This window comes from Buteo buteo, chromosome 4 (genome assembly GCF_964188355.1).
Source record: "Buteo buteo chromosome 4, bButBut1.hap1.1, whole genome shotgun sequence".
Lineage (NCBI taxonomy): Eukaryota > Metazoa > Chordata > Aves > Accipitriformes > Accipitridae > Buteo > Buteo buteo.
In genome coordinates this window covers 6,854,868-6,880,607 of record NC_134174.1, presented here as the reverse complement: position 1 = coordinate 6,880,607, position 25,740 = coordinate 6,854,868, and the positions used below count along the sequence as shown (strand labels likewise).

Sequence of the window (25,740 nt, the reverse complement as noted above, 5' to 3'; positions counted from 1 at the left end):
TATAAATACCTTGCCCATCACCCGAGTCCTCTGTTTAACTCTATCTTCAGCATATATCCCCTAAATGATGCGGTGAGGCAGATTGTTGCCTGGTCCATGAATTAGGAACAACCTTGTGTATCCTCCAGATTTTGCCTCTGTATCTTTTCTAAAATTTCCAGGTAAAGGCTCAAAGCCATTCTTCTAAGGCCTCCATGGACTCTGCGGTCAGTGGCTGGATAGTTCATTACATTCATACTGGCAATTCCTTGCTTGCATTTTCTCGACCAGTTTCCAGCTGTTTCTGTGTATATGAATAGAAAACATGTCCCTGTCTGTCATTTGCAGTGATAAGCTGCATCCTACAGGCTGTACACAGATGGATTCGTGTTTACAGAGAAGGCTGAGTGTATGCCACATGCTATTAGGGCCACTTGAAGCCAGGCTAATTACCTGGCAGACATGACTGCAGAGCAGCTTCTTTAATAAAAATGAATGGGGTGACAAGGGATAGACTCCTTGCTATTCTGGGACAAACTCTTTCCTCAGGCAGCAGATAGCCACAGCAGTAAGGCTCCTGATCTATCAGTTGGTTTGCTGTTTCTTGGCTGGAGAGCTTAATTAACAATTCTGGAATTGGTCTGTTTCCCAGGAATAGCCTGTAAATCAATTAAATTAAACAATAAAGGCAGATGTGGGCAAAAATAAAAATCCCACACAAGTCAGAAATGGAAAATTATGTTGCTTTGTCAATCCACAGGGGCCAATGCAGGAGTGTTCTAAAAGCTTCTGAAGCTTTTCTGTCTAGTGGTTCAAGCAAGAAGGAAATGTTCCTGTGGATGCCACCATTTTTGGAACTGATGATTACTAATTACATAATTATTGCATGAATTAGTACAAACAAATACTGTGAAAACTGAGTTAAAACATATTTACAAATATTTTTTCTCTTCAAGATTTGAAAGTACAACACAAACATATGTCACACCTGTGAATTAGACTGAAAAAGACCACAAGCCTAGAAAAGCAGTGTTCTTAAGGATCTGAACTCAGTCATCAAGAGTGCTGTGCTTCCTCGACTTCCACGGATTTGAATTGTGAAGGAGCTCAAGGCATTGTGGTGTTTGGTCTTTTACGGGGAAAGCCAAGGATAAGGTAACACTCCTACCCTCTGCCTATCATATAAACAACCAGAACACCATTTCTGCTACTTAACTTCCCCTGTCATCACCATTTTGTCTTGCTAAAGCATGCCTGTTCTTAACTTTACATAGCACTTCCATTAATGTCAGTCTGCTCACAGTGAATAATGCTAAGGATACCTATGTGTCTTTGTAATATTAGTGTCTTACGAGGCCATTCAGATTCAATGAATCCATGTGCAGGAATAACATGATCAGAATTTTATTCCATTGCAGTGTAACTATTTCAAATGAAGTAATTATTCTATAAAAATGCAGAGTATTTTTTCTTCAAAAATTATAACCAGGAGTTACTAATAATGCCAAACCCCATCTTGTGTTGATGGCAATCAACTGCAGGAGAATTTCTAAATATCATAAAGAATGTGCTCATCTAAACTATCACTCATGTTAAGATGGCCAGTGAAACCATTTTATTACTGCAGTTAGTTGGAAAGAGCACTATTCTGCAAAAATCAGATAATGTACTTATTTCTAAAAGCCTGGAACAAAAGAGCCAGTAGAGATTTGCTGAGTAGTTGCAAGATAGCCATTAAATATAAATATTTTTAAAAACAATTTACTCTTTCCTAATGCTTTTAGAGCAGATGTGGGAACAGAGTCTAAGTAAGTGCAGCATCGTACTGCATTAAAAAGGACACGATGAAGGTTATTGGGCTCCAGATTTAACCGTTCTATCTCTTAACTGCTCATAACAGTTCCTAAACTATATAAACTATGTAAGTTTATATAAAACACATTTTTCCTAGCGGTCACAATATAAGTTTATATTTTTAAAACAACTATTACCAGTGATCCACATTTTTCACATTCCTATAGAAACAAACTATTTTTAATGGTGAATTCAAGTTTCAGTTTCCATTCCTCAAATTAAAAATAGCAGCATAACTGGAAATTGCTTTCTTTTCATCCTGAGTATGCATTGTCGATGGAAAAGAGAATTGCTTTGTGGGGCTGTATATGTATAAATGATATGGGTATTTATATCACTGGCTTGAATGAAAATATGTAGGCCAGTTGTTAGAAAAAAAAGGGGCTGATTTTTGCTCCAAACTATCCAGGTCTTGCTCCAGTATAAGGAATAACAGAATTTAATTATGCTACTCAGGCAGCAAAGTGTCATTCAACGCCTTGATCCCAGCAGTGCACCTGACAGAGTACAGCCCATTGCTACTACAGGGGAGACATTGACTGAACCATGAGACCACTTCTCATAACAGAGGGACAATGACAAGGCTGACACTACCGACAATGGCCTTTGCAAGGTGGCTTTCATGCTTTCATCATTCTGAAGCAGACCTGCAGCAACCGCATTGCATAGCACTTGGCCTAGGCTTCCTCTAGCTCCATACAGCACCTTCATGGCCCAAAGGCCCAGAGATAAAAGTGTTGACTTTTTGTTGCAGAAGTTTTTCAGTTCAAAGTACCCGAAATAACAGGCAGGCCTGCAAGCAGTGTGTTTTTTAGCACGATGCTGAGAATGCTCAGGAGTGTTAAGCAAGGCCTATGGGGATAGTATTAGGGTGCTGTAAAAGGGCTGAGTGAGCCAAAGCTCATGTGGACTCATCCATACTGCCTAGGAGTAATTGATCTCTGGAGAGAACTGCCCCAGGATTTTACTGGGTATCTGGTTCACTCCAGAGAACTGAGGAATGAACTAACACTCATATGGACAGGGAACCAAGGACACAGGAAAAAACATACCTTAAAAAAATCCTTCTTGATTCATGATACTTACACATTTGGAGTTTTAGTAGCTTTAGGTAGGATTAATCTGATCTAACTTAAGACATCTGGTCCCTTCCGAGCCAAACCATTCTATGATTCTATGATATGAGCTAAGCACTTTAGGCTACTTTTACTGTCAACAAAGAAAAAAAGGCCCATCCATTCCGTAATTCACCTGGTCTTTCTTTGATGCCTATTTAAGGATGAAATGGATAAGCCTGCATGATTTGGCTATGTGGAACTTCAGAAAAAATGTCTTTGCCAAGAGGCCATCCCATGTTGATCACCATGGATTGATACCGAGGCTCATATCATTATCATCGTCAATAATACATCCTCAGCAAATTTGCAGATGATGCAAAATTGGGGGAATGGCTGACATACTGAAAGGCCTGGCTTCAATCCAGAAGAACCATAATCTAACGAGAAATGCAAGCTTCTGCACCTAAGGAAGAATAACCCCAAGCACCAGTACAGGCTAGAAGCTGACTGGCAGAGCAGCAGTCTTGCTGAAACTGGGCTTACAGTGGATGCCCAACTGAATATGAGCCAACGGTGCACTCTCATCACAAATAAGACAAAATGCATACTGAGCAATACTGACTGGCTGAAGGTGGCCAGCAGACAGAAGGAATATTTTGTTCTCCTCTGTTCAGCACTGGTGAGGCCACATTTGAAATACAGCCCAGTTTTGGCACAACCAGTCCAAAAGGGATATGGAGAAACTGGAACTGGTCCACTGGAGGGCTACCAAGCTGGTTATCTAGAGAACATGACCTACAAGGAGACTGGAAGAAGCTGGACTTGTTCAGTCTGGCACAGAGGAGTCTAAGTGTGGTCTAAATGCAGCCTGTGGCTGCTTGAAGACCATTACAAAGATAATGGAGGTGAAGTTTTCTCAGTAATGTCAGATAATGTAACAAGGGGCAATGGCCAAAAAATTGCTGCTTTGAGGCTCAGACTGGACATTAAGGAAACATATTTCACCAGGAGGATTGCACAGCGCTGTAACAGATTACCCAGAGGAGCAGCTGAATCCCTGTTGTTAGAGGTTGTCAAGACCGTAGATCCATGCCTGAACTGCTCCAGTGTTGGTAAAAGGCCAGCTTTGAGCACAAGGATGGACTTTCCAACTAACACATCTAAGATTCTGTGATAAGCTGAAGACATACAGGCTCAAAATTACAGCTGGGTCAAAACACTGCCGGGTGAGAATCTCTGCTGAAGCCCACAGGCAGTGGCTTTTGCAGTGTGCCCTTTGTGAAACTAAACACCCCCAAGCCATGCTCAGCCTCACTGGAGTCAACAGCAAACTTCTCTAGAGCTTGGACAAGTGCTTGAACTGATGGTGGAAAAACAGGATTTTCTGAGGGAGACAAACTAGTAATACATACAGTTCACAAGCAGATATATTCATAAGGAGCAATGGACTACTGTTGCAGGCTTTTGTTTGTAACATACAAACAGTACTGGAATCCATTATAGAATGTACTACCATCATCTCTGGAATGTGTCCAAGCCTTTTAATTCTGTATTATTAACAATAAATGGAAGTTCTCATCCAGAACTATGGGGACAGTTACTGAACAGGGTGATCTGAGCTCTCTCCCAGTTCCTGTGATTCCCTAAGTAACCTGGGACATACTAAACTGATTTTTGCAGCACACGGTTCCCTCTAAAACCCTAGATTAAATTAATTGCTGGAAAAAAAAATCTGGTTTGATTTTTCTTAACATTTATTATATACTTAGAATAAATTTATTGTGTCTTTGGCATATATAAGAAGAAAAATTTAACTTTCAGTGAGAACAAAAATACAGTTCCCAAAGGCAACTGTGTGAAGAATCATAAAGCACAGCTAAGGTTAGCTTAGGAACAAGATTCATTTCTTCTCATCCTGAGAGTGTGACCAGACAGGCTTACGTTTCTGAATAAAGGCTTCAATACCTTCTTGCCCATCTCTCAAAGTCAAATTGTCTACCATGACCTGAGTAGTCATTTTGTAAGCAGCATCGAGGTCCTGCGTCATCTGTCTGTAAAAGGTGGCCTTCCCCAATGCCAGGACAGATTTGCTGCTTTCGCATATCTTGTGAGAGATTTTCATGGTCTCTTCTTCTAGCTTGTCTTCTGGTACCACCTTGCTGACAAGCCCGTGCATTAATGCTTCTTGGGCAGAAAGAGGTTCACCCGTGAAGAGCATCTCTAATGCCACCTGAACAAGAAAAAATATCGTATTAAGTCAATTCAGCTGCGTTATTGCTTTGGTCTGCTTGGGGAATTTCAGCCACCTCCTTCAATTACAAGTTACTTTTTTGACAAACATAAGAGTTAAATCTTTTGGCCTCTTAAACTGCCAAGAACTGTTAAGAGGTTTCAGCAAAGAGAAGGACTGGGCCTAAAGCTGGCCTTTTTTCAAACCTGCTTGCTGATTCCAGCTGTTCTAGGCTGACAGCTCTGGGTTTCTTTTCAACAGCCCAGAATCTCTAGTGATTGCAGTAGGAATTAAGAGAGATGTGGATGGTCCACAATGTCAAATGACTGAACCCAGTATTTTACGCTGGGCATATAATAATAAATAAAGACTTACTATGTCAATGTGTAGTTTTTGAAAATACCTGCCTTACTTTTAAGTTTGGTCGGGGTGTTTTTAAATATGTCCTTCTTATAGCTGCATCTATTTCCGTCTCTTGCTGATTCCAGCATCCTGTACTTGAGGTTTCAAATTAAAAAAAAACCCAAATACTCAGTGACTATTCAATGTTATATATCAGTAAGAATTTTCTTCCATGACTTCTGATGCAATTGACCAATGGCATGAATCATAAGAGCTCATTATCCTCATTAGTATCTTTGCTCTGGTACCTACAAACAATGGCAACATTTCATTTGATAAAAGGTAAAACCCAAGAACTGTAGCGAATGTTCTTGCTACTTTGAAAAGTGGCACAGAAAAAAGTATATCCCATACATTTAAGAAAAGTAATCACAAACCCAAGGAATACTAATTCAGAAACAGTTATAACTGTACACTACAGCACACTTGGGGAAAAAAGCCACAGACAGACTGTATTTGAACAGGATAACCTTACAGATAGGAAATTTAAAGTTGAAGCTCTTCCCCAGGAATTGGACTTGTGCAGTTAAGTCACTGCATCTCAGCAGAGCCCTGCTGGGCTTGAAGAGTCTGTCCAGATGAATCCAACTGGATCAGAACTTAGAAGTTCTTTTCTCAATTATGGAAACTTTACAGATAATACTATTGTTTATGCAGTGAGAGATGTGTAGTCACAATCAGTAGGAAATAAAGCAGCAAGAAAGTATAGGAGGGTTTTAGATGCTATTTAAAGCATCTTGATCTACACCCAGGTACATCATGCTGGCAGTGAAATGTCACTGCCTGGCAAGAATTGATACCTCCGTGGGACTGATATCCTGAACTAGCAGGGGTTTCCTCATCAGGGGAGAACATCATTGTCGAAAGCACAGAGCTGTCTGTTGGAAAGGAAAGGGATTGCTGAGCTGGTGTGCTGCTGGTATGAGTTCATGCTGGTTGGAATTGCATCAGTATGAAACTGCTTTCCCTAAACAGAATTCATCCCTTTATTATTTTTCCCAGTCCAAAGAGTTATGAAGATGTCTTTTGCAACGAAGTATTTGGAATGTTGTTCTGCACAAAAATAAAGTTTAGGCAATGGAACTAAAACTCCTAACATGGGAACCTACTTCTTGCAAAATTACAAAGAGTATCTGGGAAGGAAGCCTACCTTTCTTGGAAGAGATCTGCCCAAGGCCACAGCTGGTGTGGAGCAAAACAGACCAATGTTTACTCCAGGAGTAGCAAATTGAGATTTCTCACTTGCCACTGCGATGTCACAGCTTGCCACAAGCTGACAGCCTGCTGCTGTAGCCAAGCCATTTACTTTGGCAATCACTGGTACTGGAATTTTCTGGATTAAAGTCATAACCTGCATGCACAAAAGAAAGTGGTCGGTCAGTCCCTGAAATTTAAGCAGTGGCTGTTCTAAAACTTGCAATTGCTTCACACACCTGATATGTACATTTTTCAGCTTTATTAATTGGAGTTTAGTAAAAGAAACAAGCTCTGTGCAAAATCTGTTCTAATGCACAAGACCCCTGCTGTTCCAGTATCTGCTCAGTTCTGTTTATGTACCATGAGTTGGTCCTGCTAACTCCAGTGGAAATGGAAACCACAAGAATGAAAGGCAGAAACACTTGTTATCATACCTGCATGGAGCTTGGGTGCCTCTGCACTGCAGGTCTAGTGTTCCTGCCTATGGGAAGACATGTATCCAAGACACACCATCCCCACCTTCATTTGCCCCATAATGGAAAAATGACTTAATAAAGGTCTCTGTCCCAAGAAATTAAACCAGCCTCTTGCTGGTTTCTGCATGATCTCAAGCCTGGGTTGATCTTGCTCAAACACAATCACTGGATGTCCTTCTAGGCTTACTCTACATTCCCAGGAAAGACTTACCTGCCAGGAAACAATTTTTCCTGCTTGCATTAGACATAAGATGGGAAAACACACTCATTCTCTCTCTCTCTGATAATTCTTGAAGATTGGACATCCAACTTCAGATAGCTGAAGTTAAGAAAGATGAATTTGTCTTAACTATTCTAACTCAGGTTCTCCTTCCATACAGTGGGAATCAACAAACTTGCCTAATTTTAATGCCTGAGGATAGAAAATGCTAGTTAAATGATTACAGTCATTATCCAGATTTAAAAAAAAATAATCTCATATTAGCACATTGTAGCAAGGTAACAAATTTTCATTTGCTACTTCGATTTCTTCAGTAGATGAAGTCTAGCAAATTTCATGTTGCTTAGGTAAAATTACCTACATTCAGTTTTGAATTTGATCAGTCTTTGCCTCCGTTCTTCTATCGTTGTTTAAAAATGATTTTTCAGTGGATCTTGAGAAGCAGACAACAAAAGAGTAACAATACGTGCACGTCTGCAGACAAATAGCTATAGATTACTCTTGTAGTTATAAAAATTCAAAGTCAACTGCTTCTCTGAAAAAAAACCCTGGTACTTGTGGTTTTGTATTTGAAAAGCATCTGGAGAAGTGATATTCTCAGCTGTCTCAAATGTGTATGTGGCAAGTACTTAGTTCTCGGCTACTGCATTATATAGTATTGCTAACACTGTTATATGCATGGGGAAACAGAGGTGTAGCAGCTGAGATGATCTGCCTAAGATTACCAGTCATAGACAGATGTAGAAGCCAAAGTTCCTGAAAACCAGTCCAATGCTCTGGACCCCCTAGTCAACAATGCTGTAGGCATGTCATTCAGGGTAGGATCCATTCTACTTAAGTACTGAAATTTAGGAAGACACGATCCTGTTTTGGAAGCCCTCAAAAGCACCCTTCTCTCTCTATTGACCAAAAAAAAGCCAAAGTCAATTATTCTACCAGATAACTAAAATTTAGATATTAGTTAGGATCCTAAATAAAGCCTAAATTGATTTCTCTACTTCTGTTTCCCTGTAAAGTGCCATTATTATTTAACAGTAAGACCTTCTTCCTCCATGGGGATAATAGTGAGTCGCGATTTAAAAGAAAATTAAATCCCTTTAGGATACTCAGGTAGAGAGTTTAAAGCACTTATCACTACCATGAGCAACAGAAAAGAGATCACTTCAAGTGTCATTTCTTCTACTTAATTTCTTCCTGAACTTGCTTTGCCAATTTTACAGAAGCATTTAGGTTTACAGTGACCTCTTGAGGTCATTGAGTCCAACCCCCCTACTCAAGCAAGCTCGGATAAAGCAGGTTGTCCAGTACTGTGTCCAGTTGGGTTTTGAGTATCTCCCTATCTCTGAATTTCATGGTGTCAGGAATATTCATCTAAAATCGGTATACCATTTTTTACTGGTAATAATGCTCCCTTACTAAATTTACTATACAGTAGGGCACCATTCTCACAAAGAAAACTAGGCTTGTTTTTAACTCTAAATGCTGACATTCTGTTATTTTTTGCTATTTCTCTTTATTAAACAAAGTTAAGCTTGCTATAGTACTCATTAATCCTGAATATAGCCACAATGCTTGATATATATACAGGACAATTTAAATTCTTCTGGTCCTTGAAGTGAGAAATTTACCAACTCCTGATTTCATGCTCTACGGAATAAGTTTCATGTTTTTTCTGCCTGATCTTTCCTATTCTGTGACCCAGAAGCTGCATGGTTCAGTTTTCCACTGATGACATACTGCTATAGTGCCCTGCAACTGCAAAATTCATATTCAGCTATTCACTGCTAAACTATTGGCCTTGGCTCCTTTCTGAGGAAGGGACTAACCTGTCATTCAGTCATATTTGTGCTTACCTCTTTGTGATCAGCATACCAAGATGAAATCCAGGCAAAGCTGCCAGGATGATTCCTTCATGTTACACTGAAGGCCCTTCCGCAGTAACTTTCACACATGGCTTTTACAGCATTTGTTAAATATGGGCTTGACAATGGGTATAAGAGATCATTATTACTGGAGGAACTAGAACAAAAGGCTTCAAATTACTTTCTGTGGTCACACTGAGCAGGATTAGGGGTCAAATTCCAGCACCATTACAATCAAAGGGGTTTTTGCCATTCTCTCCAAAGGCTCCAGGATGTACTATAACTTCTCAACCTCCAGGTCTGTGCCTTTGTAACAAGAACTTGTATGGTCTGCTGTCCTGGTTTCAGCTGGAATAAAGTGTATTTTCTTCCTAGTAGCTGGTATAGTGCTGTGTTTTGGATTTAAGGTGGAATAATGTTGATAACACACTGAATTTTTAGTTGTTGCTAAGCAGTGCTTACAACAAAAGTCAAGGACTTTTCAGCTTTTCATACTGCCCAGCCAGCAGAGGCTGCGGGTGCACAAGAAACTGGGTGGGGACTCAGCCAGGACAGCTGACCCAAACTGGCTGACGGGATATTCCATACCATGTGACATCATGCCCAGTATATACGCTGGGGGAGTTGGCTGGGAGGCACTCCAGCTTGGGGATTGGCTCATCAGTGGTCAGCTGGTGGTAAGCAATTGTATTGTGCATCATTTGTTCTGTATATTCTATTATTATTACTATTATTATTATTTCACCTTCCTTTTCTGTCCTATTAAACTGTCTTTATCTCAATCCATGAGGTTTGTTTTTTTTTTTTTCTTTCCGATTCTCTCCCCCATCCCACTAGGTGGGGGAGAGTGAGCAAGCAGCTGCATGGTTCTTAGTTGCTGGCTGGGGTTAAACCACGACATCTGCTGACTGGGCAACCAGCAAGTCAGATCTTACTTTCACGTTGTCTAATTGATGTTTAAGCTGGTCTTGAATTATTAGCTAGATGCTGGGAAAGAACATTTGATCACAAGTGGTTTGAAGGTGGTTATCCCTAGATTTCTAGGAAAGACATTGCCCAAATACTCAGCTGCAAGGAACACTGGCTAAACTAAGGAACATGACTAGGAGACATGCACATTGGCATTCTAGCTATTTTATTTATCCCCTAGAGAAATCCAGGGAAAACATGATTCACCAGGATCAGGTATTAAAATGGCAAAGCAGCAAAAAGCAAAGAATCTGGAGCAACAGTCTGTGCTTTAGCTAGCAGATGAGTAATGCTGTCCCTCCTTAAACAAGTGTCATTGCTTGCTCTTAATACCAGGCAAAAGGAGTGGCACTTAAGAAGAACTGCTTACCTCTGCACATACTTCAAATACTCGGGAATGATGCTTCACGTCGTCTTCACTTGACAGTTCCTTTAAATCATGGCCAGAACAAAATACAGGTCCTTCAGCTGCAAAGAATTTCAGGAAAAGTCAGTTGGAGTTAATCAAGAAACCAGGGGTAGTGGCATATCAATGACCCAGCTAAAGGTATGTCAACGTTCAAAAAGGAGCTTGGGGAGGGAGTTTTACACAGAGTTCCAAAATATTGTCTTTTGGGTTTTGTAACAACTTTAAATTGCCACATTGCAACATTTAACCACAGTAACATCCATAAACATTTTTAAAGGTGTAGTTTTACTTTCATTCCAAGTTAACTCTGTTAAAAATAAGGCACTTCACACCTCTAAACCCCTTTCTTATAAGGATACTGTTCTTAACAGCTCCTTGGTACAATGTATACTAGTCACCTGGAGCAAGGATGGAGTACTCTGCTCTCAGACTATTAAATACAGTTAGTCCCTATTTATTGCACCTAGCATTAATGATCAACTTTTGCTAAGTAAGCATCAAGATTTTTGTGTCATGGCATTCAAGGCCACAGTGGAAAAAACCAAAGATTGTTCTGCTAGAGGAGAATCAGAAGGGTTATTGGGGCATCTTTTCCTCCACTGCTAAAACGGTCACCTAGAGAATGCCAAAAAGCATGTCCAGGGTTTGGGCAGCAGAAGAGCAGGTTTCTGTGGACCTAAGCTTTGGATTTGCTTGCCTCCAGTGGCAGCAAAGATCAAAACAGCCTTTATGGGTACACTATCTTTACAAGTTTTCCTTTGTCATCGGGATATCTGCCATAAGAATAAACCAATTTGATGCTTTTGAATCCTGCAGAACTTCTAATATATTTGTATGGACATGAAATTTCCAGCTACAACTATGCAGACACAACCTTACCTATGCATGTGTTTCTTACAGATCAGATTATTGCGACTCAGTCTATCCAGAAATAACCACATGATTAACATCAGTCAGCTCATGGGATCAGCAATACATATCTGGAAATTAATCACATCTGCATTTATGCATCATTGATGAAGAATGCACTGCAAAGTCTGTGTTAAAGACCCAAAGCATTCCCTGAGAAGTCTTTTATTTTCTTGAGATTTCTCCTTTTGCATTCCATTTAGCAAGGGAATTGGAAATCAACAGGAACATGTAATTTCTTTTTTAAACTAAAACAAAAAAACAAATGAATTTGTGCTCACAAACTCCCAGACTACTGTACTGCCAAGGAAGAACCTGAAGTGTTTCACAAAAACTGTAACTGCTGTTTGAAATGTTTAATATATATTTAAACTCATCCCTGTGAAGTTAGCATACTTCCACTCTCACGTGCGTGCACTAACACACAGTGTTTTCCTCTACGTACGGGAAACAGCAGCAGCCTAAATTAATAGACCTGTTTCTCCAAGAGGTTGCAAGGGGGGCAGGGGAAGGTTATCTTAAAATAGCAGAGGAAAAAAAGATGGCTTAAGAACAGCTCAAGTTTCATTATCTTTAAGAACTCTACAGGTTAATACCTAAATGGAAGAAAACTGTAATAGGCTCTGAGAGATAATGTTTTACATCTGCAGGTTAGAGGTAACTGCAGTATCCATATTATGCTCTCTCCTTCACCGGGGAGTTTTAAAAACAGTTTTGACAAACCAGTGGCAAAAATAACAAGGCTGATCCAGGCTTAGAGCAGGGGAACAGAGTTCACAATTTGAAGAAACCTTTGTGAGCCCCGTTCACTACAATCTATACCTGCCACCGAAGGCAACAATTCTTATACCGGCTCAGCCTGTTCCTGCATGAAAGCCCACATCTAGGAATGTTATTTCTTTGGTTTGATAGAACCAGTTAGAACCTGGCTTTTGTTCTGTTTAAAGCATTCTTTACATATAGTTTTTAAACCAATTATTTCATCTACTGATTGTTTTTACAAAAGGAAAAAGCTCCTTATCGACTCTGTAAACACACTGCACAACCTGACTGAAATACAGACATTTTGAAAGGTGTTTCTACAGTGTTTCTGCTCAGACATGTTAACTATTAACAAAACCGCAACAAAACCCCAGCCAGTTGTTAACGCCGCGTTCAAGAATGAGGAATTAAGCGCGTGAGACTGGAAATTGGGAGGAGTACAGAAGAAGGGCAGGAGCGCCAGGCCTGAAGGGCGAGGGCACCCGTTAGGATGCCCTGCGTCGTCCTGGCCAGCTCCACGGAAATCAACACCCAAGTCCCTTTCCGTCCCATTTTCCGTGATTCTGTGAGAGATTTCGGTTTAAACTCCGTACTATCCCGTTTCTGCTCCTCCCCCCCACCCCCTTCTCTTCGTGACGGAGGTACCTGAAATGATGATCACCCGGAGGTCTTTGCTTTTGACGTCGTGCAGCAGGTCCTCCCTGAGGGACTGCAGCATGGAGAGGGACAGGGCGTTTCTCTTCCTCGGGTTGTTCAAGATAATGTTTCTGCAAAAGCCGTGAAAACGCCGAGAGGGTCACTACAACAAACAACAAACGCCTTCAGAGCCTCACGGGCGGGCCGGCAGCCGTGACCCCCCCCCCCCCCCACACACACACCGCCTCCCGCCTCACCGGACGCCCTCCGCCTGCCGCCGGACCGTCAGCTTCTCCGGCGGGGGGGGCGGCCGCCCGCTTCCCGCCGCCGCGGCCCTGCTGAAGGCGGCGGTCAGGGGCCGCCTCAGCCGCCACAGCTCGGCGGCGGCCATGGCTGCCGGGGCAAGGCGGGGCGGGCGGCTCGCTACCGTCCCCTAGGCCGCGGCGGCCTGCAGCCCGCCCGGAGCCGGAGCCGCGGGCTTTGGCGGGCTCGGGGCCGGGCCGCCGCGGGGCGGTGCTGCCTCGGCCCTGAGGGGAGGCGGCGGGTGTCTCGGGGAGGGCGGCCCGCGTCTGCCTCCGGGGCGGTGAGTGCTGTCCGGGGAGAGAATAAACCGGTACAGACACCCCGCTTCGGCCGTCGGGTCAGGTCTCGGGCCCGATGTCCGCAGCGCGTTGGCTGTGGAACCGGCGAGGGACCTCCTGTTCTTCCTGGCATCCATGAGCGGGGAGCTTGGGGGTGTCGGAGGGGTACTGAAAATGCTGACTTTTTTGCTCTATTTTCCTCAGATTCCACTAAGCGTTTGCGTCTAGGACCACGGGATGGAGATAGGGCTGTGCTGAGAAAGTTGTTCGTGACACGAAGGAGGGATGTATCCTCAGCAGAGAGGACAGCTGCGATGTGCAGAAAGCATGAGATCACGTTGAGGCCGAGAGTAACGGGCATGGGATGAAATTCAGTACTACAGGGTTTGCGGTCATATACTTGGGAACCAATAAGCTCATCATTTATTCAGTGGGAGCTCATCATTTGGAAATGGTAGTGGAGGAGACCTTGGGTATCGACATTGGTTCCACAGAGGCAGTCTGTAATCTGTACGACGAGTCCAAGAAACAAAAAGATGTGATTTTAAGAGGTGAGTTTAAAATTCAAAGTATTTTAGGGACATACAGGTACATTCACAGCTCATCTTGGTTATTGTTTCTGGCCACCCACGTTCAAGAAACCAAACTAAAAGAGGGGCAGAGAGAGCGGATACAGCACAGAATGGAGACTGTTACAAGGGATGAGAGGAGCATTGTTCCCTGAGTCTAGCAAAACAAATATGAAAAGAATTACAACTGCTGTGTCCAGAGGACAGGCATTTTGCAATCTGAGAAAGCAAAAAGCTATGTAAGATGGAGAACTATGCAGGCACTATAGCAGACGGCTATACACTGAACATTAACACGTCTGAGCCAGAAACAAAGGAGCAAAGATACTACCATTAGAGGAGTGAGACTGTGGGACAGCCCTGCCATGGAAGCCACATGGATAAAATCTATTTTTTATTTTTATTTTTTTTTAAGAGGGAGCTCAGGAGGCTTCTGAAAGGGGTTATATGATGTCTCTGCCTAGGTTACCAGAGGGATGTATCTGGGGAAGTGGGTCGCTCTCCATTTGTGTTTTTGCTGAACCCCAAAACTCTCCTTTGCCAGCTACTAGTATGATGCATAGTAAGTCCTTCTAGTTTGAGAGATGCACAACTCTCTGCAGACCCCAATTACTCAAAACAGTTCTTCCAGAAAATGTCATTTTGCAATATAACCTCTCACATTTCTTTCATTCTTCTGTTCTCTGTTTACTCGCAAGAGCGATGACCTCTCTTTCTTCACACCTGGCTCAGGCAGTCTCCTGGGAAAGAAGCAGCTGTGTGGATGAGGCAGCTAGCGAACTATCTCATCTGCCATGAGATGCTGACAAGCCCAAAGACCAAGCAGCATTGTTGCAGGAGATACAGGCTGCCCCAGTCATGATTCCTTCCTCTTCCTTATCACACCCACTCGTCGTGTATCCTTTCCTAAATGTGAGGGGAAAGTATTAATAATTGAAGTGTTTTACACACATGCAGGTCTTCATTCTTTGTGCTCCATTTTCTGGCAGAGCAGTAGGTACCCTAAAATAAAATAGATGTATGTCCAGCATATGTTCCTTGTAAAGGTAAATCTGTACTCCTGTTTCCTGATCACCCCACTCTTGTGAGTTCTTGCAAAATACTTGTAGGTTCCCAAATGTGTCTCTAGTTTTCATCAGTGTCTGTTGAACCCTGGCAGCTTCTTCTGACTGTAGTGGCAATTGTGGCTTTTCAGTTCTGAGCATCAGCCTCATAAAAGAACCACTTGAATTTTGTGTTTAATAATGTATTTACTTATACAGACAGTAATAGCTTAGTGTGGGGATGCACTTTCTGCTTACTGACTTTATATTGCCTAAAACAATAACCCGTCAGATCATTGGGCTTTGTGGCTCTACTGATGTAATAGCAACAGTGGGTTTATGTACACTTTCAAGTGTTGAAGGACACTGATAGGCCTGAGAGCTGGGTCTGCACTGGGCTTTCCCCGCTTGCCCATTTTCATTTTCCCATGGTTGTTTGTACTTCATGGTTATTCACTGAAAAGTTCTTCCAAAATTTACTTTTAATATGTGGTAGGAATCTGTAGCAAAAAAAATGCCCATTTAGAAGAAAACGAGATCATCTTAAATAGATCACAGCAGTTTTCAAAGTCCTTGCCTGGTGTGGCAAAGGCCAGCACACAGAGAACACAATGTGTGTGTTAGCTCTGGGAGGAGTTCTCAGTCCCCTGCAACTCTGACCAGTGACCTCTTTCAAGCTGGCCTTGTGAATACAATCTTATTTTTTTTCTTCCAGTTCCTTCTCTTTCTCTGTCTTGTCCTTTTTCTGTCCATCTCCAAGGAAAGAACTTTTTTGGTATTCTCCAAAAAGCTTCTTTTTAATATAGTGTTTGCAGCTCCCTGGAAATTCTGTTCTTTTTCACTTTGATTGACAACCTCATGCTTCCTTTCACACCCACCCCCATTACAGATTTGTTTTTTGGCTGCAGCTTCCCCAATGCATTAAACAGACCTGCTGCTGCCTCCTCTGAGAAAGTGCTGAAAAAACTTTTTCAATTTCGGTCAGCTTTCCTTTTTATAGCATTTGCTAGCAGCATTGTGATTACGACTGAGCTCACACTTCCAACTGGAGACAACTGGGAGCCAGGATTGCAAGTACCAGAGAGGGCTTTTCTAACCTTTAGCTGTATTGATCCTTCATATAAAATAAAAAGGGAGGTGATAATGGACATAACGCAACTTCATCATTAGATCATTACAAAAACTTTCAGGGTATCATGGTGTGCTACGAAAAGATGTTTTGAAATTCCAGTTGCTTAGCTGCTATAAAGCACTCTGGACTCTCCACTCTAATGTTGCTAGATAGCATGGATGGACAACAAAGATAGTATACAGGATCCCCTTCTTTATGAAGCACAAGTATTTATTTGGGTCTTTATTTCCTTGGCTTTCAATGAGCCCAGACAGGACATGCACCTTGTAGGAGTACCTGCTTCACCTCAATGGTCAGTATAAATAGCAGCTCATCCCAGGGCAAAGACAGATTTTGTTGGGATGAGGCTGAAATGTAAAACACATATACACACACATATGTAAATGAGTAAATATATACATAAAGACATTTATACCTATTAATTGGGAAGCTGTGATGAAAAATTGGGACTATTTTATGGAATGTGAGGCAGGCATATCCCTAGCTGAGTTTCATGCAAATTATTTCTTGTGAAACGTTGGCATTCCCAGAGGATCTTGTGACCCAATTTTCAACACTGCTAAGGCATTAAAATTCCACTGGGAGCCAGAGGGGTTCAGCACCTTTAAAACTCAAGGACTGCTTAATTCTTGTCAGGTGTGTAGCAGTTCCAGGATAACAGGGAGAGCAGGGCCCTGTTCTTGCACCCAGGCCAAGAAAAATAAATTATTTTCCTGCTTTGTGAATTCTGCTAGAGAAGAGATAGATTAGCACATTACAGTTTCTCTGATGTAGAACCCTCCAGGACTGCCTAAAGAAAAGATGAAAAAAGGCTGTGCATTTTTCTTCCTATTTAGCCAGGACTCTGAGCTGAGTCCCAGCACCACATGATGGGTGCTGTCCATGTAACATTTTTTACTGTATCCTTAGACAATTTATGTTTTCTGTATTGGTATTAAGATAGAAATAGAACAGAAACTTCAGGACAATAGTCACGTGGGCTGGGATTTTCTAAGAGTTTGAAGCTAAGGGCTCTTTACTCTGTCCATGCCTGGAATTCATATGACTTTGCTATCTAACCTTCTTCGGGTCCTAGCCTTGTCTTTTTTCTTTGAAAAGATATTATTCTACTTTACTGTAGTCACAGAAAGATATGTCATGTATCAGCCTTCTCTTTAGAGAGGCTTTAATTACTAGTAGTGGTAATTAAAAATCAGTTGTAGGATTGATGTATAGCAGACTATCAGAAAAGTTTAGCCTGTACTCTAAGTGATTTTTTTAAAAAAATTATTGATTATTCTGCTAAAAGAAGGGACTTGAATCCAGTTTTAACTCCATGACTGCTGCTGGTATTTTGTAATAACCTGTGAACCAGGCTCAACACCTGCCACTCCAGTCAGGCTCAGATTAGGTCCTTACTTGGCAGTACTGCTGCCTCCTGTAATTACATTTTGCGTTCCTTCTGCAAACAAGCCGTTGTCCTGTTTGGCTTTGACTTTTAAACATAAAGCTCCCAGTGCCATTACTGCTGCAGTTTTTTGCAGTGACTGCTCAGATCTTTTCCTCTGTCACTGTGTGGCAGCACTGCTCCATGTAATGGATGCTACTTCTTTTCCCTTCAGCTTGAGAACCAGGTGAATGATCAAAGCCCTTTTGTCACTAGACCCATCCCCGTTCCTCTTTATTTGCTGTTTTTCTCCTATGCTCCCCACGCTCATTTTTCATCCGTCATTGTCCTCACTTCCTCAGAGGTTTTGAAGTGATTCATATTTCCCTGGCTTTAGCATTAGATTTTTCATATGTGCCTTCCAATTATGAGAATCTTAAGATGTGAACAATGATCAGAATTATGAAATATATGGGAGGCTATTAACAGGCTTGGAAAAAAGGTGGTATTCATTCCTGCCCTCAGAGTATCTAACTTTAGGTTCTCAATTTAGATACTTAATCCTGCAAGGCTCCCTACACAATCAATAGAGATGTGTGCTCCTCCGCAGGGCTGGTCAGAGTGTCTAAATTGGATGCCTGCTCCCAGTGCCTCTCCAGGCTGCCTGCTTCTCTTTATTGATTGCGCAGGGAACCAAGGCAAACCAGTCAGATGCGTCTCGCAGATGGTATGAATGTTCCCCTTACCCACACAAAAGGTACAAAAGCCAATCTCAGCCCAGGGACCTTGCTCGAGGAACGGAGTACCAGAATCCTCTCAGCCTGACAATCCTCTGACTGTATCTCAGGATTCACTTCCAGATACCAGTGTCTCTCTGCTATGGTTACAGATATAAACAATTCTGTGAAAGAGGAGGTAAATTGTAGCTGCTGTTTGGGGCCAAGAGCAAAAATTTGCCTAAAAGTTCTCCATAGTTGGGAAGAACCACTGTCTGTCATTGCGTGGCTTTGCTCCAAGCCACGTCTGCAAATGACAATTCTCACCACAGAATTGCACTCTCTACCCACCTTGTCCCCGCCTCTGCTAGTAACTTCTTTTCCATAAGAAAATATGTTCAATTTTCTGGACTCTTCCGGTTCACCTGTTTCCTGCCCTTTGGCCAATTTTCAGCTCATTTAATTTTCTTTCATTCCTTTTCACCCCATAAAAACCACCAGAGGCATGGTATTAGAACTGGAGAAAATATTCATTTATTTTCAATTAAATAGAATTTTTATCCAATAAGAATACCAGAATCTTACAAATGAGCATGAGTTTTGTAGGGAAGTAGGAGAATGACAGAATCCTAATAGTTAACGGTTCCTTGGTACCACCAAAGTCAGAAGGTCCATGGGGATAACACAGATAAAATCCACCTTGGGTAGAAAAGTTTACACAGTCACAGGAAAAATTAGTTCAGTTAGGAGCTGAAGCCAGCCATGTCAATACCAGACTGGGGCAAGAGGACAAGGATGCTTTCAAGTGTCCCCAGGTGAAACATTTCTTTCAAGGGGCTTGATCCAGAATGCTGCTCATTAATGGGTTGTCAGTGACTTATGTATTTTAATGTCGTACATCTTACCTCATCTTATCTTGCATCTTATCTCCCCTGTGCTGTGTCAAATGTGGCAGCTATGAGGCAGGACAAGGAATCACCAGTGAAGCTGCCCACTGCTCGTGTATATTTTCTTCCCTCATACGGGAGGGAATGCCAGGTAGGAGTTTGGGCTGAGACTGTAAGCCAGCTGGCCCAAATACTCTCACTGCACCGTTTTATCTTATCAAGGCCACACATGTTAAATTTGCAGTGTGTTGGCACTAAGGAAGGGGCGATGGCCTGATTCAACACAGCTGTCTGATATTGTGGAGAAACATCCTGTAACGCTCTGTGTCAAAGTGCTCTGGTTCCTGTTTCCAGGCAGAGGAAATATTAATACATAATGAGCAAAGAAAATTATTCTGTATTTAGGGAATACTAACCCACAAATTAAAAGGGGCATTTTTATAATAAAGGATTATTTTAGTTTTGAAGGAAAAAAGAAAAGGTTTGGGAATTATGTCTGCCAACCAGATCTCTTAAGGAGGTTGGAAGAGAAAAGAGATTAAAAGTTGCAAGAAAAGTATTGCTGAGGAGAACAAAAAGACAGAAACGAATGCTTGCTATGAGGAAAAGGCTGCAGCACAAGTTCAGTGATCATCTATCTCGTGTGACCTACCGACCAATTAATCGGCATGCGTGTGCCAATCGATATGCATTGCTTGGAGCCAGACCCAGCCTTGCCTTTCACCCAGCGAGGAGTTACGGGCCATGGAAGGAAGCTGAGACACAGTGTGTTTGTGTATGTGCCAAAGAGAGACACTGTAAGAGAGGGGATTATATATAAGGGGAACTTCAGGTTACTGTGACAGTGGATGACTGAATTCAAATTTGTAGAAAACAGTCTCTACTAGTTCTGTATTGAAGAAATAAACTCATATTGCTACATCCCTAATACTCTGCATCGCCTCCCCTCTCACTCCCCCCTATACCACCAGTCCTCCTGATCTTCCTGTCCATTAACCGAGGAAGACGTGCTATGGAGTGAAGAGTGCAGGGTTTTGGCAGGTCAAACACAACAGATGAATGCCCAGTGAAGTCTGCAGCTTTTCTCTTATTAGAGGCAATAATTTGGGTCTCTAGTCTCTGTCTGGCCATTGGAGTTCTTAAGAGAGAGGTGGATACTTAAGATCACTGAGACCACCAACCTGCTGTCAAATATAGCAGGAGACAAAGAGTGTGATTGTATTTCCAAAGGAAACCAGGCTAAAATAACCTCCATGATAATGTCAATCTCCTGCATTTAAAATTATGCTGTTGTTTTAACAAAGAATAGCCTCCTGCACAATAGCAACACTACCGTAAACTAGAGATTTTCATCGCTATGTAACTGTTTTATTGAGAGCTGAGCTGATTAGTACTGGAAAGATTCTTAATATGGCAATGGACTTATCAATTATCAATGAACATTTTAATGAACTAATCACATTAGTGAATTTTTAGAGTTCCATTTATTTTAAACAGCGAACTGACTTGTTTTTATTTTCAATTTTTCATGCCACTTGTATGAGAAACCTGTGCTTGGGCTTCACAAGACAGCAGGAAAAACATGTGCACACTGATTTCCCCTTCTCTTCTCATCAGAGGCAATGAAATCAAATGCTTCCCCAATTTACATCCTACTTAATCCCACTGATGTTAATTTACTTAAATCTGGGTACATTATTTGTCCAATTAGATCTGCACAGTATGCAAAATATGAGGGTTTGGCTAGGCCTTTTTAAAATAATGTAGTTTAATATATCACTTATTTTAAAACACAGCTACCTGCATTTCTCCTTCATCAGTATTTATGTGCTTAGTTCTGGAAGAGGCCAAAAAAGACCTTTTCTAGCTAGTAATTTATTTAAATTCCAGGTGTTCTTATTTCTTCTTCTTTCAGGAGTACCTTTTGTGCTTGGCACATTCAGCTGTAGGAACCTGGGCACCTAAAATGATACTACTATTCTCAGCAGGAGCCTTCAGGGAGCTGAACAGCATATATTTGGACATCTGAGGTAGACAAAATACGATTATACGAATTAATTGTGGCTGTGAAGTTTTTCAAGTTCTTCATGTTTTTCATGAACATACAGATTTGGTTATTGACAGTGGCATGAAGTTTCATTTGAATTGCTGAGAATGGAAGAGTGTCTGACTTTGCCAGCCAGCTGAATCTCGGTCCTGTTTGAAGTTGATGGCTGGATTCTTATGGACTTCATTGGCAGCAGGTTCCCATCTGCCAGTTTTCTGGATGTGGCACAGCAATTCTTAAGCACTGACGCTAGTGGCAACTCATGATGGTTCATGAAGACTTACTTTCAGCTTTTGGATAACTGCATAATTGCAACACAATCGCACAGCTTTTTGATAGTAGAAGACCAACTGCTTTTCTTCAGTGCATATTAACATTAATCAGTTGTCTAGGTCTGGAGCAATCTGTAGAAGTGAAATTACAGGGACATTAGAAAGGTAAATCAAGTTTATTACACGAGTGCCTAAGGCTGAGAAAGTATGAGGCTCCCTCTCACAAGATACTGTACTCCCTGCTCCAAAAATGCTCAGAGCTGGAGAAAAGCAGCTTAATGTATATATAAACATGAAGGTTCCAATGTGATAGCAAGTAGGTAGGTTATGTAGTATTTTGGTGATGTAAGAGTAGTTATGAGAATACAAATGGAAAGAAAAGAGAAGGGAGAAGAGATACTGAAAAGAGGATTGTTGGAGTAACAGTAACGAGTGGAATGAAGCTGATGTAAAGAGATTTTGAGCGGAGGGGCTGGAACAAACAACTAGTGAACGTGGGTGAAAGTCGAGCCAGAACTGCAGAATGGCTCTGGGGGTGGTTGTCACTCCTGCCTCAGCAGCTGCTCTCATGGCTTGCTTTCTCCTCATCTGAGACCTGGTTCCCCCAGAAATGGGGACTGCTGTCATTTTAGATGTGAGCCAGAACATCTATAGCTTTTTTTTTTCCTCTTTCTGAACTTCCATTTTAAGCAGACTTAAGGAGTGAAACACACAGCGTACACAAAGGGACGTTTGCAGTAATGTGTTGAAAATATTGGCCCAGATCTTCAAGTTTAGGAACTAAAGCTAGGTATCCACAAACTAAATTAGAGCAACTCTAATGCTGGTTTTAAATTAAATGTGCCTGCTCACAGCCTCATTGATCAAGTGACATAAAACCAGAGATACTTTGATGCCCCCTTGTTTCTTCATTACATCAGCTCTAGGCCACCTCAGGATTTGTCCACCGCTGGGAGAGTTCTCCTGTAACACACTGAGCTGTCTGTGTGTTTCTTCCATCTGCTCCTATCTTCTAGAGGAGGGATCAGAATTTGTGTTGAGGAATCCCCATTTTCTTTTTATAGCTTCACACTGATTAACCATGGGAAGGGGTTCAGGTATGAGGAAAGTTGCAGGCTGTGAACTATATCCTGCTCAGCTGTACACCTACAGCTTTCACTCATTTGTAAAAAAAGACTGACATGCACCCAAGAGGATAATTTGGTCCTGTTCCTGTTATTAGACCTGCATGACTTGATATTGCTCAGAAATAGTTTCTTGGCTTTTGGAAGCCTGTTATTATCATTACGAGACTCTCACTCTTTATAGGAAGAGGTAGGCTTTTGACAACGAATAATTCTCCTCAATATCCTCAAGCCTACTGTTCCCCTTCCAGTTATGTCCAACCATGACAGCTGGGACAAAAAAGCCAGTCTCATTTCTTTGTATGGAGAAGTAATTTGTAGCTGCATTCTGCCCAAGGTTCTGAATAAACCAAAAAGCATGGGGTTTTTTGACCTATTTCTTTGATCCAAACAATTCCTGTCCCCCAAAAGGAAATAAAACAATGTCTAATCCTGCAAAGAAAACAATAAAGAACAAGATATTATTTTAATACATTTTTTTAAAAAGGTATACTTAGAAAATTTAGGTATAGCTGATCTAGCTGGGGGTAGGAGAATGCAGTGGATGGGCCCATCTCAGTCACCTTTCCAGTTATGTTTTCTATGATAATATGACTGGGAAGAGGATAATTATCAGCAATATCCAGTGTGAACACAGGAGCAGAGTTGGAGTGCTGCCTGATTACAAGGTATTTGTCTAACACTCATCATTGTTGTATGAGAATGCTTTAATTAGCATTGAAAACATTTAGTTACATACACTATCTCTGTCAAAAATCGATTGAGTGCCTGATGGTTTTTACACTGTATTAAATGCTAAGTATTTAGACCTACATGGGCACACAGTGTCATCACCCGAGAACACTACAACCTATAAATCCTTGATTTTCATTTGCAACAGAAATACCAAGAATCATTAAGATTGTTAAATTATCAACATTGATTTTGATGTTGAAATGACTGAAAGTATCAATCATGCAGCAGATTTCATTGCAAGGTAAACTTTTTATTGTCAGTAAGGATGAATGATCACAAAGTGTGTTTTGTCTACTCAAAAATAGATAATCAGCTTATAATCATGAAGACGACAAATGATCCTGATCTATTTCTACAAAGGCAGATCCTGTTCTGGCATCTGAACAGCTGAGTAGGAGGTATGTATATATTTAAAGACAAGACACTACGCATACAGAGCAGATTCTTATTTGGTTCTTATACGGGTTTATATTCAGCTCTAAATGCAGTTCAGATTATATTTTCCAAACCATTTACTTCTCTCCATTTAGTTCATCAAAGTTATTAAAATCTGGATTTTAAACCTGTGTTTCTACAAAGTTGACTGGAAGCAGATTTCATTTACCTAATGTAAAGGTTAGACTCAGCACACAGATTAAGATACCTAAATTTAGGTGTCTGCACGTAGGTGTTTACATGTGAGCTAGCTGTCGTAGCTCCCATCGCGGTCAGAGGAGGCACCTATGGTTGGTTAGCTTCATAGCGCTCAAGATTCATTGACTACTGATCAGATCACCATTAGCTGTAAAGGAAGCTTAGACACCTAACTTGCATCTTGAAAACACATACTGTTAAGTGTCTCAAACTGCAAACTGAACCTGATCTCAGGCATTTATAAAATAGACGTCTAAAGCTGAGCAAGTACTTATTGAGTAATTTCCCAGTATAATCAATGAAGAGCTGGTCAGTGGAGCTTAGGGTGTGATTAATCCAATCAACTGTAAGTGTCTGTTTTATAACGAGCTGAACCCTAAACTCCTTTGACTATCCCTCCAGCAACCAGAATGGGAGCCTAGACACCTAGTTTACGTATAGGCACATTGTAGACACCTAAGGTTAAGTAAGATCAATCCTGCCCTATGTGGCTACTACATGAGGAGATCCTCTTGTCTGACTTCGTGCATGAAACAGGCTGTAGAACTGAGTTTAGCAGTCTCTGGATAAGCAGTCTCACAAAAAAGGTGGTTAGGTACACTTGCGACCCCGCTCATCTATGGCTTGCCCGGAGACTTTGCACATACCAGGCTTTTCCCAGCTCTTCCACAAAGTCTAGACAAGGAGAAAAAAGATTCCTTTATGCACAATAAAGGCAGGGGGTCACCGACGATTCCTTCTTGGGGGTGACTGATGCAGGACACAACATGATTACGCCTGTCTGGCTCAATGCAGATGTTTCAGACAAAATTATCAAGAAAAGGCTGATGCAGCTTGTGTGACAGATTTTCATGATTGTATGGAAAGTCCGAGATGTATTTGAAGTGACAAATTATGTGTCATTTAATTAGCTGATACAGTGGATATGTTGGCCCTGCCAGAGGGTAATTCTAAACTCTTTGTACCAACTAATTTTAGTTGAGAGACAGTACAATGAACTTAGTCCATTTTCTGCATTTTCTGAAATGCAGATTTCACCCTTTATCTTAACTGAAGTGGGAGCAGCACCTTATATTTTCCATTATTTTCTCTGCTTCTAATTAAAATTCAACTATGGGTCAAATCCTTGGCTGGAAAGAGTGTATACAGACCAGGATCTGCCTTGTATAAAAAAGTTACAAAAACAGGATGTGTTTTATTTGACTGGAGTGAACTCAATGGTCAGGGGTCATTTTCATTTAAGACACATTTTTTCTCATGGTTTTCAAATGTATTTTGTTTCTTAAATGACAGCAAAAATAAAATGCATTTTTCTCAGCATTTTTTCTTAAGGATCTCAAGGCACTTTATTGGCAGTAATTTGCTAAATCTTGCAGTCTCCCTATACAGTGAATATATCACTGCTTGCCTTATCTGCTTTCTCAGCTTTCAGGCTTATATCCCTCCAGCGTGAAGGAAGACCCTGGGTGCTTTCCAATCTATAATTATTAAGAGGAGAGAAACACCATATACTTTTATGTAAAACTTATTTTCTTCTGTTACTTGTGTTTTTCTTCGTTCGTCTTCCCAAACTGAAAACTTGGTAATGGGTTCTTCCTTTATTTCACTGTCATGCTATACTTTGCCCTTGTTTTTAACTACTCCCCAGTGAGTCTCCGGTTTGCCCTGTTCC

General features: G+C 41.4%; 1 protein-coding gene and 1 long non-coding RNA gene across 2 annotated transcripts; one reads left to right on the top strand and one right to left on the bottom strand.

The window, feature by feature from the left end:
* Positions 1–4,623: 4,623 nt before the first annotated feature.
* Positions 4,624–13,477, bottom strand: ECHDC3 (enoyl-CoA hydratase domain containing 3). Its single transcript, XM_075024651.1, has 5 exons — positions 13,221–13,477; positions 12,973–13,094; positions 10,618–10,715; positions 6,674–6,874; positions 4,624–5,121 (listed from the first exon to the last, which is right to left on the bottom strand). Exons 1-5 carry the CDS (start codon positions 13,352–13,354, stop codon positions 4,792–4,794), a joined length of 885 nt encoding a protein of 294 aa, XP_074880752.1. The 5' UTR covers positions 13,355–13,477; the 3' UTR covers positions 4,624–4,791.
* On the top strand, positions 13,461–25,436 carry LOC142029724 (uncharacterized). The gene is made up of 4 exons (XR_012649998.1): positions 13,461–13,546; positions 13,749–14,095; positions 14,812–15,025; positions 21,173–25,436. It is a non-coding gene; the product is annotated as an uncharacterized LOC142029724 (long non-coding RNA).
* The last annotated feature ends 304 nt before the right edge of the window (positions 25,437–25,740 follow it).

Excerpts from the sequence above, each read along its gene's own strand:
- ECHDC3 (XM_075024651.1), bottom strand. The coding sequence starts at position 13,354 with ATGGCCGCCGCCGAGCTGTGGCGGCTGAGGCGGCCCCTGACCGCCGCC. Across the intron at positions 10,716-12,972 it reads CCGGGTGATCATCATTTCAG|CTGAAGGACCTGTATTTTGT; the intron begins GTACCTCCGTCA and ends AATTCTTTGCAG. Across the intron at positions 5,122-6,673 it reads GCAGATCTCTTCCAAGAAAG|GTGGCATTAGAGATGCTCTT; the intron begins GTAGGCTTCCTT and ends TTTCTTGTTCAG.